Here is a 15,715-nt window from a genome sequence, read left to right as displayed (position 1 = left end):
CGATAAGGTACTTGTGTTCCTCTCTTTGACTGACTTTGGTTGCTATGGCAATCTTTCAGTCCATCTGTGTTGTTGCAAATGGCATTATTTCATTCTTGTTGACGGCTAGTATTCCATTGTATATAATGTACCACATCTTTATCCCTTCATATGTTGATGGACATTTAGTCCATTCATTCTTAACCCTCTGTAGTAGTTCATTTACCCTATTACCCTGAAATTACTGTTGCAAAGGTCACTAAAATAGCCATCAATTTCCATATTGCCAATTCTCTTTTTTGACCTTTCCAATATTTGATAACCTTTTAAAACTCACTGTTTCTTCAATTCTCTATTGCCTTTACTGTGCCGACTCTTTCCTGTCCTCTTCTTACCTTCATAATCATTTCTTAGTGCTGCTCCAGAGACTCTCAAAGGCCAGAGTTCTCCCAAGTTTTATCTAAAGATCACTGTTCTCTGTCTCTGTGTCTTCACCTTGTCCCTCTTCAGTGCATTCTTCTCCAGCCCAACAGGTGAACATATTAATAAATAGATAGAAATAGATATATATTTAATTATACTTAGCCATTCAGTGGTTCTTTACAGTCTTCAGATGGAGTTGAGGGCCTGCATGGTCTCACCTTTTTTTTTTCCCCTTGGTCTCACCTCTTCTGGATCCCAGTACAAGTATCTTCAAATTTTACTCTCCAAATCATACCATCAGGTAGGTCTGCTGCTGCTGCTAAGTCATGTCAGTCGTGTCCGACTCTGTGCGACCTCATAGACCGCAGCCTATCAAGCTCCCGTCCCTGGGATTCTCCAGGCAAGAACACGAGTGGATTGCCATTTCCTTCTCTAATGCATGAAAGTGAAAAGTGAAAGTGAAGTCGCTCAGTCGTGTCTGACTCTTCGAGACCCCATGGACTGCAGCCTACTAGGCTCCACTGTCCATGGGATTTCCCAGGCAAGAGTACTAGAGTGGGTTGCCATTGCCTTCTCCGCAAGTAGGTTTGGGATGCTTTTAATTGCAAGGAATGAAAAATCCTATTCACAATTATGAAACAGTACAAAACTCGTTAGAAGTTTTCCAAGTTGGCTAATTCAGGAGCACAGTAGTGATCCTGAGCAACCAGCTTGCTTCCCTCTTCCTGCTTTACCACCCTATTATTTGGGGTTTGCTTCCAGAATGGCACCTGCTATGGATGCAAGATATCTACAGTAGTTCTTCTGTGTTTCTGTTTATCAGTAAGGAAACCTTTCCCAGAGCACCCTAAGCAGCCATCTTTTCAGAGCTAGGTTGGTCATATACTCCTTAAGGCTAACCACGGCTGGGCAAGGATGCAGGATTACCACAGATGAGTTAGTCAATGTGTTGGGGAGATAGGCGGTCAAGCACAATTGGGCTCCACAGCAAGGAATACGGGAGGGATGATGGAGCCCATACATCTACTTCCAAAAATGCTCACACCTACAGGAAACATGATTTCTCTCATGTGTTTCCTGGAGCTATGAGATCAGCCAGTTACCTCACCCAGTTACTTGACCCAGTTTCAGGACCGGGATCTTTTGAGGTGATGCAGTCCTCTTTTTCAGATCGGCTGTGTCTCCCTGGTTTCTTGTCTTCCACAGCCACACCTCGTATGAGCACTGGGGAGAAATCTCTTCCCAAGCCGTCTCAGCTTTAGCATACATTTCTTGATGGTGTAAGCTTGATGTCCTATCTCAGGGCCACCCTTTCCCCTTGTGTGTTGTGTCTTCAATGTCCCCCATCCTGCCTCTTTCATCTGCCTGATTATACATACCAGAATCTGTTCTGTAGCATCACACTTCCGAACACCTAACTGTCAGTTTCGGTTCCTGGTTTTTAGCAACAGAGATGGATTCTGGTATTTTCAGTATAAAAGAAACTTCATCAGAAGAATATTGTGCAGTTCACAGAATAGAAAGGCTAGAGAATCAAGGTCAATCTGAGTCACACAGCTAAGAACAAATCACATATCTGTACTGCACAACTGGTCTACCTGTAGCCACTGTTGGCAAAGCGCCTGAACACTGAACTCTGTACCGCTATCTCTACTGCTTCAAAAATCTGATCTTGAAACAAGTGCTGCTTCATCCTGAGAGAATAAGCAAGTACTTCCTTGACTCCTTGTGTTAACTACCAATTTATGTGATTGGCTACCCCAAAGAATGACTGATACCCTCTTTCAGGGCAAACCCAGATTTCTGTGGGATACACAGCTTGGTGATTGGATGGGTGAGGGGGAAAACAGAAAATGAGAACACGAGATTAGAGGGTCTGATGGGGCTGTATTTCCCCACTCTGTGTGCCCCCTTTACTTCCTGGGCCTCTGCACGTGCTGTCACCCCACTTGGTACTGTTGCTCTCATTCTATTTGGCTAACACCCATCCGTTCTTCAGGCCTCAACTTAGATATTACTTCCTCTGAGAGCTTTCTCTGAGTTCCTAAAAATTCCCCACTACTGTCATAGAGCCCTTTTTTCATAAATATATTTTTTAGCCACACAATGAACTATGAGGGATCTTATTTCCCCAACCAGGGATTGAACCCAGGCCCCCAGCAGGGAAGCATGGAGTCCTAACCACTCGACCACCAGAGAATTCCCAGAGAGCCCTTTAACTTCTCTCATTTGGGCAGATTATACTATAATACTTTTCATACTGTTCATGGGGTTCTTAAGGCAAGAATACTGAAGTGGTTTGCCATTCCCTTCTCCAGAGAACCACATTCTGTCAGACCTCTCCACCATGACCCGCCCGTCTTGGGTGGCCCCACACGGCATGGCTTAGTTTCATTGAGTTAGACAAGGCTGTGGTCCGTGTGATTAGATTGACTAGTTTTCTGTGATTATGGTTTGTGTGTCTGCCCTCTGATGCCTCTTGCAACACCTACCATCTTACTTGGGTTTCTCTTACAGAGAGAAACACAGACATGTTTTTTCTAGAAGTTTTACAGCTTTAACATTTAGGTCCATAATCCATTTTGTTAGTTTTTGTAGATTATGCAAGGTATGAATTGAAGTTCACTTTTTTTTTTTTTGGTACCAAATTTGTTGAAAAGATCAACCTTTTCAATTGAAAAGTCTGAGAAGACTAACTTATTCAACAATCTTTTCTGCCCTGAATTACCTTTGGACCTTTGTTGCAAATCAGTTGTATATATTCATATGAGTCTACTTAGGGACTCTGTTCTTTGCTACTGATTTGCCTGTCTTTGTACCAACACACAAGGTGGATGTGTTGAAATCAGCTAGTGTTAATTCTCCAACCCTATTACTTGGCCATTCTGAGTCTTTTACATCTCCATTTGAATTTCAGAATCAGTTTGTCGACTTATAAAATGGAAGAAGTCTTTGAGATTTTGACTGTGATCAGGTTGAATCAATAGATCAATTTGGGAAGACCTGACATTTTAATATTGAGTCTCATATTCATGAACATAGACTATTTCTCCATTTGTTTAAGTGTTCTTTGATATCTCTCAGCAACATTTTGTAATTCTCAATGTATATGTTTTGTACATCTTTTGTCAGGTTTAATTTTCAGTATTTAATAGTTAATGCTATTGCAGATATCATTTTTAAAATTTCAAATCGATTGTTCATTGCTGACTTTGTTTTTCTCTTTTCTCCCTATTTTATTGAAGCATAACGTGCACAAATCTTAAATGTGTTCAGTTCAGTTCAGTTGCTCAGTCGTGTCCAACTCTTTGCAACCCCTATGAACCACAGCATGCCAGGCCTCTATCCATCACCAACTCCCAGAGTCCACCCAAACTCATGTCAATTGAGTCAGTCATGCCATCCAACCATCTCATCCTCTGTTGTCCCCTTCTCCTCCTGCCCTCAATCTTTCCCAACATCAGGGTCTTTTCAAATGAGTCAGCTCTTTGCATCAGGTGGCCAAAATATTGGAGTCTCGGCGTCAACATCAGTCCTTCCAATGAACACCCAGGACTGATCTCCTTTAGGATGGACTGGTTGGATCTCCTTGCTGTCCAAGGGACTCTCAAGAGTCTTCTCCAACACCACAGTTCAAAAGCATCAATTCTTCGGTGCTCAGCTTTCTTTATAATCCAACTCTTACATCCATACATGACTACTGGAAAAACTATAGCCTTGACTAGATGGACCTTTGTCAGCAAAGTAATGTCTCTGCTTTTTATTATGTTGTCTAGGTTGGTCATAACTTTCCTTCCAAGGAGTAAGCGTCTTTAAATTTCATGGCTGTAGTCACCATCTGCAGTGATTTTGGAGCCCCCCAAAATAAAGTCAGCCACTGTTTCCCCATCTATTTGCCATGAAGTGATGGGACCAGATGCCATGATCTTTGTTTTCTGAATGTTGAGCTTTAAGCCAACTTTTTCACTCTCCTCTTTCACTTTCATCAAGAGGCTCTTTAGTTCTTCTTCACTTTCTGCCATAAATGTGTAACTCGAAAAATTTGACACCTGAATGAAAGTTACTCAGTTGTGTCTGCCTCTTTGCAACCCTATAGACTGTGGCCACCAGGGTCCTTTATCCATGAAATTCTCCAGGCAAGAATACTGAAGTGGATAGCCATTCCCTTCCACAGGGGATCTTCCTGACCCAGGTATTGAACCTGGGTCTCCTGCATCATTAATGTAATTATCACCCTAGTCAAGATGTATAACATTTCCCACATCAATAAGTCATTCTCAGGGCCCTTCCCAGCCATGAGATCATTCTTTGATGTCCCTCACAACGTTTCTCCTCTTTATATAAATGGGACTCAACTAGGATGTACTCTGGCTTCTTTAACTCAATATTATGTGTGTGAGGTTCATCCATATTGTTGTGTGTACTGATAATTTATTCTTAGTCTTTGCTCTGTAGTAGTTTTCTTCTGCGAAAGAACATTTACATTATTTCCAATTTTTGTTGGTAATGCTACAATCAGTATTTTTGTACATGAACGCAAGAATTCTTTTCTCTTGGGCATATGCCTACTGGTAAAATTCTTGGGCAAGATGGTATGTGTATGACTAGCTTTAGTAGATAGTGTCAACGTTTTCTAAAGTAGCAATACCAATTTATACTCTTACTAGCAATATATGAAAGTTATAGGTGCTCCATATCCTTGTCAGTGCTTGGCACTGGAACTCCTTTTAATTTAAGCCATTTTGGTGGGAGTGTTTAGTACCAAATTATTATTTTACTGTCCCTTGATACAGCTATTGATGTAGAACTTCTTTTCATATGCATATTGGCCATTTTGAGAACAACTGAAAACCAACCAAACTAATTAACATTAACATACTAAAGAAAAATACACATGGTCACTTCAATCAAGGCAGAAAAAGCATTTAATATTGAATGCTTTCTTCCTAAGTGTTACAACCAGGACAGGAAGTCCATCATCACTACTTCTATTCAACACTATAGTAGACATCCAAACCAGTGACAACCAGCAAGAAAAATAAAAGGTATAATGACTGCATAGGAAGACGTTTACCCATCTATTCACAGATGACAAGACAGTGAAATGACAGAAATTCTAAAAGAATCTACAAAATATTATATAATAAGGGAAATTACATATAAGAAATAATAAATGAACTTATCAAGATTGTTGACTATAAGGTCAATATGTAAAAATCAGCAGTGTTTTAACAAAAACTAGCAACAAACAAATAGAATATTAAAAACTTAAAATGCCATTTAAAAAGCATAAAAAACCCCAAATACCCACGAATAAATATAATGAAAGATATGTAAGACCTCTCCACTGTAATCTACAAAACACTGCCAAGAGAAATTAAAGACTACTTAAATAAATGGAGAAGTATATTACATTCATGGATTGGAAGAAATACAAAGATGTCAGGAAAAAAAATGGAGGCAACCAAAATGTCCATTGACAGATCAATAGATAAAGAAGATGTGGTATACAGATACACAATAGAACGCTACTCAGCCATAAAAGAGAACGAAATAATGCCATTTTTTTTTTTGCGGCAGTATGGACAGGTCTACATAGATTACTCTACTAAGTGAAGTCAGGCAAAGACAAATATCATATGGCATCACTTATATGTGGAATCTAAAATATGATACAAATGACCTTATTTAAAAAGCAGATACTGACAGACATAGAAAACAAACTTATGGTTACCAAAGAGGAAAGTGGAGGAGGGAAAAATAAGGAATATTTATCTATCTGAATCACCTGTGTGCAACAGAAAGTAACATGACGCCATAATTAACTATATTTCAATTTTAAAAAATACTAGGATGTCAGTTTTCCCCAAATAAATTGATCTATAGATCCAATGTAAGGTCAATTAAAATCCTAGTAGAGTTTTTATAATTGTTTTTTTGGAAATTGACAGGTTCATTCTAAAATTTACAATCAAATGGAAATGTTTTATAAAATATATAAAATAATATAAATACAAGGGACTTTGACTAGCCAAGATTACCATGGCAATATTGAAAAAGTTATAGGGCTTTAAGACTTATAAAGCTACGTTAATTAAGATAGTGTGGGACACGGTTAGGCAGACCAATGGCATGAGAACCTGGAAATAGACCCTCATATATCTGGTTATCTACTTTACAACAATCGTGCCATAAATATTTACTGGGGGAAAGAGCAAATGACAGTCTTTTCAGTAAATAGGTCTGGGTCAATTGGATATCCATAGCGGTGGGGGGAGGGGAATTTTGATCCTGACTTCAAACCTTTTATAAAAATGAATAAATCTGACTGTGAAAGGTAAAAATGTAAAGCATTTAAGAAAACACAGGTAACTAATTTCACGGTTTTGAAGCAGGCAAAGCTTTATGTATGACACAGAGAGTATCGATCACAAAAAAGAAAGATCAGCAAATCCAGTTTTACTTCAATTATTTCTGTTATTCTCACCACACCCTACAATCACTGACCTATTTAAGAGACATTTTGGTTCAGGGGTGAAGAATCCACCTCCCAGTGTAGGAGCCCTGGGTTCGATCCCTGGGTGGGGAAGATCCTTTGGAGAAGGCAGTGACAACCCACTCCAGCCTTGTCTGGGAAATTTCATGGACAGAGGAGACTGGACGGCTACAGTCCCTGGCGATGTAAACAGTCAAACCCCACTGAGCAGTGAGCATACATTGGCCTGCAGTACAGCAGTTGTCTCCCAACAACTGTTCTGTTCCCTTTAATCATTCTTCTATTGTTGTCCAGTCGTGCGTCTTCCATAGTACAGACAGAATAACAAACAAAAACGTAAATTTAACCGTTAATGCCTTTTTCGAGTAAAAATCCTATAATGGTTTAGCATCTTTAAGTGAATTCCATTCAAACTTCTCAGCGGAGTACACCTAGTCCTTATGACCTAGCATGTACCTACCTCTCCAGTCTGCTTCTAGCTTGAATTTTGGCTCTACAATTTGAGTTCACATCATCACTTTCTAACACGCATCCTATTCTGTCTGAATTGCCTTTTCCCTTTCCTTCCACTAACTAGTCTTCTTACCAGACTGAGGCTCAGTTTTACAACCTATGAGGACTCCATCCGTATACATTATATTCAGTTGTGTCCCTCCTTGCTATCACATCAATGACTACGGCCCTTTCATTTTTAGCCTTTAGAACAAAACTGGAGGGTGTTACCACCACTGAATCCCCGGACTTTTTAAGTTTAGATTTCGGATGGAGCAGATACTCCAGTTCAGTTCCTTGTTCGTCTCTATGAACGAGCGGCTCACTCCCACGCCTTCCTGCTCCCCGGCTCCCGCCGCGGTGGAATTAGCTCTAAGTTTCTTCTGTTGGAATTGCACGGGTCGAGGGGCACTGAGGGAGGAGGGTCGGACCCGCTGAGTGGAAAGTAGAGCGCCACTGAGAAAAACTTCAGGCTCCCTTTCTCCCTTCAGCGCCTTCGGATCGAACACATTTTTCTTGTATCTGGAAGTCAAGTGGGGAGAAAGCCTCAGCCTGTGAAGTTCTGGGGAACCGCGCGGTCCGCCCGAACCGGAATCAAAAGGCGTTAACTCCAATCTAGCCATTGTGAGGGCAAAGCGACTCCCGGCGAGCCCGAGGCCCTCAGGGCTCCCGGCGCCAGGATCCCGGCGTCAACGGGCCACCCTCCGGAAGTGGCTCCCGGAAAAGAACACGTAGCCGAGAGCGTCACGGGTCGCGAAAGCCATGGCTACCTCTGGGGAGCCATGATGAGAGCCATAGGGGAAAATGGAGCTCGACGTGCCGTGTGTAATTGACAAACGTACAAACGTCTCCCAAACGCCACAGGTTCCTGAGGGTAACTGTATGGTCCAAGGGTCCTACTGAGTTACCGCGCGCGGAGGCTCTCGGGTAGTGCGCGCGAGCACTAGGACCGAGGGCGAGCGTGGCCCGCCGCGGCCTCCGTAACCATGGCTGCGGTGGGGCGGGGCCTGCGCGGTCGGTCAGCGGCCGGGGGGGCGGGGTCCGGAGAGTCGGTCCTCCAAGGTCCCAGCCCGCCCCGCGCCCGCGTTTCGCCTCCTCTTCCTCCTCCCCTCAGCACGCTGCGCGGCTGCTCGTTGGCTACTTAGGACGGAAGCTCGGTGGGTGATTCTCCAGAAGTTTCCCCCTTGGGCGGCGGCGGTGGCGGCGCTGGTAACCCCGGGAAGAGCGGCTCCGGCAGCGGGAACCCTGACGATTAGAGATGGCGGCGGCGGCGGCGGGCCCTGCGGCAGCCGCGAGGTGCGTGTCTTTCCTTCTGTTTGGTGTAATTGGCATCCCCCCGCCCCTTTCTTTGGTTCGTGAGCCCTTCTTGAAGTCGTTCTTTTCCTGGCAGGTTGTTCCGGAGTTTCTCAGATGCCCTCATCGAGCAGGACCCCCAGGCGGCGTTAGAGGTGAGACAGCCTTTGCCCCGGGGCAGGCGGTCGCGTCGGCTTCCTCCCGGCTTTGTCTTCCGGGGGTCGGGGCCGCTGCTTCTCCTTTGGGTCAACCTCCGGTGTTGACAGCCTCCGCCCCTTCTTTTTCTGCCCCGCGGCGGCCTGGTTACATTAGATCCTTCGTCGTGTCCCCTTTCCACCCCTGGTCCCTTTATGCATCCTTGGAGCTCCGTAGCGTAACCTTCTTCTGTCTTAGGGGTAGAGTTAACCTGCATCGTGGGCCTCAAGGGGCTTGTGGGTTTTTTTTAATGGCATTTGTGACTAGAACAAAAAGTGAAATCTCAGTTCGATGTTTGTTCATTCGGGTTTTCGTTTGGCGGTCATCCTTGATTATTTTTAAGTACCAGGTGCTGAGTGCCTGTCTGAACTCACACCACGAGGACAGAAACCTTCTCCCCTTGTGTGCCTGAAAATTTCCAGGCGTCCCTATTTCTGTTCATTATTCACTCATTTGTTTTATTTCTCAAAACAGTTTCTTGGGGGGGGGGGGGGAGCGCTGCTGTGTGGAAGGCATTGGTTGCTATGGATTAAAGTCTTAATTTATACAGTTAAATGACTTACAAAGCACTTTGTGTGCAGTGAAAGGCTATAAAGCTGTAAAGGAAACCGAAAGAGTGAGTTAAGTAATAATTTGAAGTAACACAGAGAGCCCAAGCTTATACGTGATGCAGTGGGTCTCAAAATCAGCCAGGGGTTTCTTGTTTTGAAGCTTAAAAAGAGAGGAGACTTTGTTTTGCTGTTCTAATCTAACAGATGTGAGGTTAGGGATTTGAGGCAAGAGAACCTTTCTCTTGGCTGTGATTTCTGAAAGAAGTTGACTCATGGTTAGTAGAGGAGGTGACATTTGAGAAGAGGCACGAGGGAGCGAGCTTGGAAGCCCTGCGGAAGAATTATTTCAGGCAGGAAGAGGAGCCAGTGTCAAGATCCTAAAGTAGGAGTGAAGTTGGCCTAAACAGGGAGCAGCAAGAAAGCCCAGTTTGGTTAGAGTGGGATGGACGGAGTGAGAGGAGGTGGAAAGGAAGCCGGGGCCGAATCCATCGGTGCCTTTTATCTGTAGCTTGAGCTATGTTTTTTGGGGGGTTGGGATATGAAGACCTTAAAATGAAGCGGTTGGTTACTCCTGTGCTGGGATGTTTTCTAGTGATTCTTCTGGGGTCACTGTTAGAATAATGTTACCAGAGGCACTGAATTTTTCTCTACAGTTCCTTATTTCAGCTCAGTATCTGTTTTCAGAGTCTACATTTGTATGGTCCTCTTAGGCCCTGTGCCTCCTTTGGAAATCTAGTTTATATAATAGTTACTATTAAAAAATATTAATATACTGGATTCTTTGTCATTTTACATCTGACTTATTTTACACTTGAAATTATGTATTGACGTGTGGTATGTAACACAAATCTAAAGTTTCTTCCCAGCCAATAATTCCTCTTACCCATCTGTTCTGAACTCCATCACCATCAATTAGTTTTCCTTGGACTTCATACAAACAGTATCATACAGTATCAAACAGCGTCATACTTAATTGAGTGTAGCTACTCTCTCTTGCTTTAAACATTATGTGAGATACATCCATAAGTTTATGGGACGGGATAATTCTTTTTCATTGCTGTGTAGTATTTCGCTGTATTAATATAGCACTGTTTAACAGTGGACATTTGGGATATTTCTAGTTGTTAGCTAGTATGAGTAAAACCGCTGTGAATTTTCTTATACATGTGTTTTGCTGAACACATGCACTCCTTTCTTTTAAGAGTGCAATTTTTTCTTTCTAGGAGTGAATTTGGATATTATAGGTGTGTGGTTAGCTTTAGTACATTTGTCCTTAAAGTGTGGTTCTTGGACCAGCAGCGTTAGCATCACTGAGGAATTCCTTAGAAATGCAAATTCTCGGATGCCCCCCTCCCTCAGATTTTCTTTTTCTTTCCTCTTAGGGGGGTGGGCAGTACGTGATGTGGCATCTTAGTTCCCCAGCCAGGAATGGAACCCATACCTGCTGGAGCGGAAGTGAAGACCCCAGGGAATTCCCCGCTGCAGATTTTCTGAATGTAGTTATGGCTCCTGTAGGCTGGTACCCCTTACCCTTCCTTTTTACAGCAGGAAACAGGCCCAAGGAAATGCAGATGAGCCATCAGGCAGGTGTGGACAGCCAGGGAGAGGCAGGACAGGGGCCCGAGGACAGGAGACTCCTGCTCCCAGTCTGGTGCTGTCGTGGTTTCCACGTGTTACCCCAGACCCTCTGCAGGAGCATCACCTGGAAGTCTGTTAGAAATGTGAATTCTCAGGACCTGCCATGGACCTGAGTCCGAAACCCAGAGTCGGGAGGATGGTCATGATAAGAACCAGCCTGTGTTAAGAGGAAATGTCCTTTTTTTAATCTTGAGATGATCTTCTCACTGCGTTAAACAGGTGAATGTTAATTACTAGATAATTGGTAATAATGAGTAGGGCAGGAACCTTGATGAAAAGAGTCAGTTTCCCCTTCGCTTTCCCCAAGGGCTGGTTAAAAGTAACTGTTTTGAAATTAAGGTCACTAGATATTATAGCAGGTAAAATGTCACATTTTTATACAACACCATCCTATTAAGAATAAAGAAAAAGTGTATCAAGCTGATTACATGTTTCATTAAACAATGTATATTGGTGTAGAAGGCTGTACTGGGAGCCAGCAATCTAAAGATGAAAATACTGTAGTGAGGGAGTTTGCAGTCTAGAGGAGAGAGGCAAGTCAGCAGGTCATTAGAATATAAGATAAATGCTCTAGTGGAGTGGTGTATAAGGTACAGTAAAATAGAGGCCAACTGGGGAAGTAAAAAAATAAATCTTTGCAGAGGAAGTCTCAATTCAGCAGAGAGAGAAAACGTTTCTGTGGATTATAAGGATCTTTTGAGGCCCAATATGAGTGGTACTTAAGAGCACTGGCTCTGGAATCAGACTGCTTGGGTCTACCATATCTTGGTTTCAGGAAAGTTCTGGCCATCACTCTTCTTGATCAGACTTCCTGTCTGTAAAATGGGACTAACTGGGACCCCTGGAAAGGATGATTATAATGACAGGTAATGTAAGGTCCAAGGGTGAGGCCCTTGAGGTAGGCATCTTGGAGAGCCTTGCTTTCTAGGTTTTCACCCCACTGGCTCTCTTTCTGTTACTCAGGTGTGTCGGACTCAGGCCTGGCGCAGGGCCTTTGGACTTGAAGCAGTTCTTTTGCCTAGAATGTCCTCTCTGTTGACTGTTTATTGTTGTGGTTAGAAATGCTTGTCACTTTAGATTTCAGCTGAAATGTCACCTCAAGGAACCTGTCTTTTCTGACTCCTTCATCTGAATGAGGCCCCAATGTAAGCTTCAGGGGAGCAGGGGTTTTGTGTACCTGGTTACCACTGTCTTCTAAGTGTAGTGCCTGCGATGTGGTAGGCACTCAGGTGTATTAAATGATTCCTACTGTAATTCTTGGAGCAGCTGTGCAGTGCATTTTACTAACAAGCTTAGGCTCAAGAGATGAACTTACTCGGGTTATCGAGTTTAGAAGCAGTGAGTCTTGGGTTCAGGGCATGAAGCTGATCCTCTGGAGGAGTGGGTAAGGATTGAGGTGTATGATATAATTAAATGTTTGTGAGCTGACTTTGAAGTAGCTGACCACAGATAGCTTTGTTGAGGGCATAGCAGGTTGGAATAAAACATGCCAGTTCTACATGATTATGTGATTTTGGAAGGGAAAAGTCTTGGTATTCTTGTTTATTCATGATTGGGGATTAGCTGTGACTGAAAGAAAGTGAAAAGTGGAGGTAGCCTGAGACACCTAGAGCTGAAGGCCTTCAGACATGCGGTCAGTCTGAGCAGTCTGCTTTTGCTTTTAATCTGAACAAGTTACCTTTCTGGTTAGCATTTTAAAAGAGCCTAAAGCCCTAAAGATTTGGAAGTTAGTTTTCCAAGATCGAAATCTTACACAATGTTAATTCCTTAAAAAGTAGTTTTCCCCCTGTAGTTCTGTGTTATCAGGGTACTTATTTTCTGTACTTTATCCTGGTAAAGATTTCAGTGTAATTATATTTTACGCTTCAATAGATTTCATTACTTTTGAGAACGATGAATTGCTCAACTATAACTCATGTGAGGAATACTACATCTTTGGATGTGTTTCATGTAAGTCTGCATTAAATAGCCTTTTTGCTGGTGTGATTCAAGCGTCGGCACCGTCCTTGCCTTTTGTTATACCTGCCTTCAGTCAGCAGCCAATGAGTAGCAGCTGTTGTCACAGAAACAGTAGCAACACTGAAAACATGCCCCAAGTCAGAGGTAGTTCAGACAGCACAATTATTTTAACGTAACCTTTTTTGGCTTTATTATATTGTATATTCCTTATTCAGAATAAAAATTTATTGTTGTGTTTTATTCATGACGTACAAGTCGGTGTGTTATAAAGTTCAGTTTGTGTTGGGTGATTTGGGGTAACTTTTTTTTTTATTAACGCTGAAGTAAGTCAGTTGCTTATTTAACCTAATCACCCTAGTTGGTTCTTCTTACCCAACAATTAGTTTGTGTTTTTAAAGGTCATTTGCAAGTGGGTTGTTCAAAATTCAAAAGTTTATACCTGACTCCTTAAGAAAAGGAATATTTTATGCATCTGTGAACCTCCAGTGTCTGGCCTGTGTTTATTCCAAACTATATGTTTAAAAATACTTTTTGAATTGATGAGCCTGATGTTGTTATAATATGACAGCCTTTTTGACCTATAGTATACCTGTTCTTGGTGAGGAGAGGTTGGAAATTTGATTTAGGGAGTAGGTACATAAGAAGCCATCAGCTGTTTTCCAAATTGCTTGACAGTTTAGTGCAAGATGGTGTTTTTAGCTTAAGTATTTCATTAGGAACCAGTGTGTTAATACAGATGTTAGATGGTGTGTGAAAGAAACTTGGAGTAAAGGAATTTTACCAGGAGGCCGTGTATAGTGGTTAAAATTTGCTTTGGAGTCAGACAGATGTGAACTTGAATCTTGTCTCTGGCACAGTCCCTGACCAGGATGTGAGGGAATGGATTTTCGCCACACGCTGTAGTGTGAAGAGCACTGTAGTGAGAAAGTGGAGGGTCAGAAGATGTTTGAGGAACAACGAGGAGGCCATTGTGGAACAAGGAGAAGAGTTTTAAAGAGATAAGAGACCGGAGGGTTCCGTCAAGGAGGGCCTTAACCGATCATTGGAGCACTTGGGCCTTTGCTCTGAGTCAGCTGGTAAGGCATCAGAGAGTTTTGAACAGAGATATAGTAACAAGATCTAGTTTTCATTACTGCTTGAATCATGGTGATAGGGGTTAAGATGGTAAAACATTGGTTTAGATCTTAGGTATATTGGATTGTAGGTGTATAATTACCAAGTATAATATACATTGCTTTGCGAGAGTCACGCTACAGGGCTTAAGCAGAGCCCCATGTGTGGCTGTTGGAGTAGTTCTGCTTAACTGAGAGAGCCACCAGAACCCCTAGGACGTGTGGGCATATGGCTGCTGGACCAGAGCCTTCCTGTCTGCCCGCTTTTGTCCTTGGCCTCACTGATCATGCTCTCTCTTCTCGCATCATTTTTGTGCCAGCTAACACATACTGTGACTGCCCAGAGTGGCAAAGGTTTTCATTGTTCTGTTAATTCTTGATCGGTTGATAGTAGCTACCTATGAGATACTGTATCTGGCTGGGCTTTTGACAGAATGTTGTAATTTCTTAGGCCTTTGACAAGAGGATAGGAGAGGGCCAGGTAAGCTTGCTTATGTATTTATTGGTTCCACTAACCTCCTGAGCTCTAGATTTAACTTTCAGTTCTTAAAAATTATTGGACAGCTTCATGTTTTCTAGGGATCTTAAATTCTACATGGTCTTTGAATCTTCTCCACATTAGAAGGAGAAAATCAGTGATGGTCAATGTATATCAACTAAGCTCTTCAGAATAAATGAGGTGATAATAATTACCATTTATTGAGTTCTTACTGTAGGCTGGAAACTGCTAAGTGCTTTGCATAGATATTACATTCGATTGTGGACCTTCAAGGGGAGAAGAGGGGATATTGATCCTCTGGCATAGAAAGGCTCCAAGCTTGTTTCCCTGTTATCTTTCCTCCAAATAGCTTGTGATAATAGGTTATTTTATTAAAGATCATGTTTAATTAGAGTTCAGTGACTTTTAAAAAACATTTACTGACACTCAGCATGTTTGTATTTGTAGGAGCTGACTAAGGCTTTGGAGCAGAAACCAGATGATGCACAGTATTACTGTCAAAGAGCTTACTGTCACATTCTTCTTGGGAATTACAGTGGTAACTTTCCTTACAAAGTATACTGTCTCCATAAGTAACTTACACACTTTGCCCAAGATACAGTGAATCAAATAAAATAGAGGTTATCTTCCAGGACTTTTAACTTGATCTTTCATGCAAGGTGAAGTAGCCAAAATATGACAAGCATTATGTTGCGCATCACTCATTTAAATTTTACGGTTGTCCATTCTTTCCGTAGTGGGTGTAGAATTTGTAAGATTTCAGTTTTGGTTTTGGATGTGCTAATAAAGGATAGCATCACATTTGCTAATTTACAGAGCATTTGAATGAATTCTCTTGTTCTATTTTTTATGAAAAAATGTATTCGATATTCTGTAATTTTAATTATTCTGGATAGATAATCTGAGTAGGGAAAAAGTAAATACCTTGAGTCAAACAATGTGAATGATGTTAACGAAATTATCTGGACTTTGTGATACAGAGCTTTATTCATTAGGAAATGAGGTTGAAGATTTGGTCAATAGGAATGTATGAAGGTAATTTTATCTCAGATTAGCTTTTCTTATTTTAAAGTCATTT

The 15,715-nt window shown here is 42.0% G+C and overlaps 1 protein-coding gene across 4 annotated transcripts in view; it reads left to right on the top strand.

Moving 5' to 3' along the window:
- The first annotated feature begins 8,160 nt into the window (after positions 1-8,160).
- The window catches only part of SUGT1 (SGT1 homolog, MIS12 kinetochore complex assembly cochaperone), a 40,232-nt gene continuing 32,677 nt past the window's right edge, over positions 8,161-15,715 (top strand). For 2 of the 4 annotated variants that reach the window (XM_069602171.1, XM_069602170.1), the window contains exons 1-3: positions 8,180-8,264; positions 8,505-8,686; positions 8,781-8,838. In XM_069602171.1, coding sequence (XP_069458272.1) covers positions 8,195-8,264; positions 8,505-8,686; positions 8,781-8,838 — 310 coding nt within the window. In that variant the 5' untranslated portion in view covers positions 8,180-8,194. Of the gene's footprint in view, positions 8,265-8,434; positions 8,687-8,780; positions 8,839-15,084; positions 15,176-15,715 lie in introns of those variants that run through there. The other 2 variants (XM_069602173.1, XM_069602172.1) reach the window with 2 other exon arrangements.

This window comes from Ovis canadensis, chromosome 10 (assembly GCF_042477335.2).
Source record: "Ovis canadensis isolate MfBH-ARS-UI-01 breed Bighorn chromosome 10, ARS-UI_OviCan_v2, whole genome shotgun sequence".
NCBI classification, from domain to species: Eukaryota; Metazoa; Chordata; class Mammalia; order Artiodactyla; family Bovidae; genus Ovis; species Ovis canadensis.
Note: the sequence above shows the minus strand (reverse complement) of the source record. Positions and strands in the feature narration are given on the sequence as shown.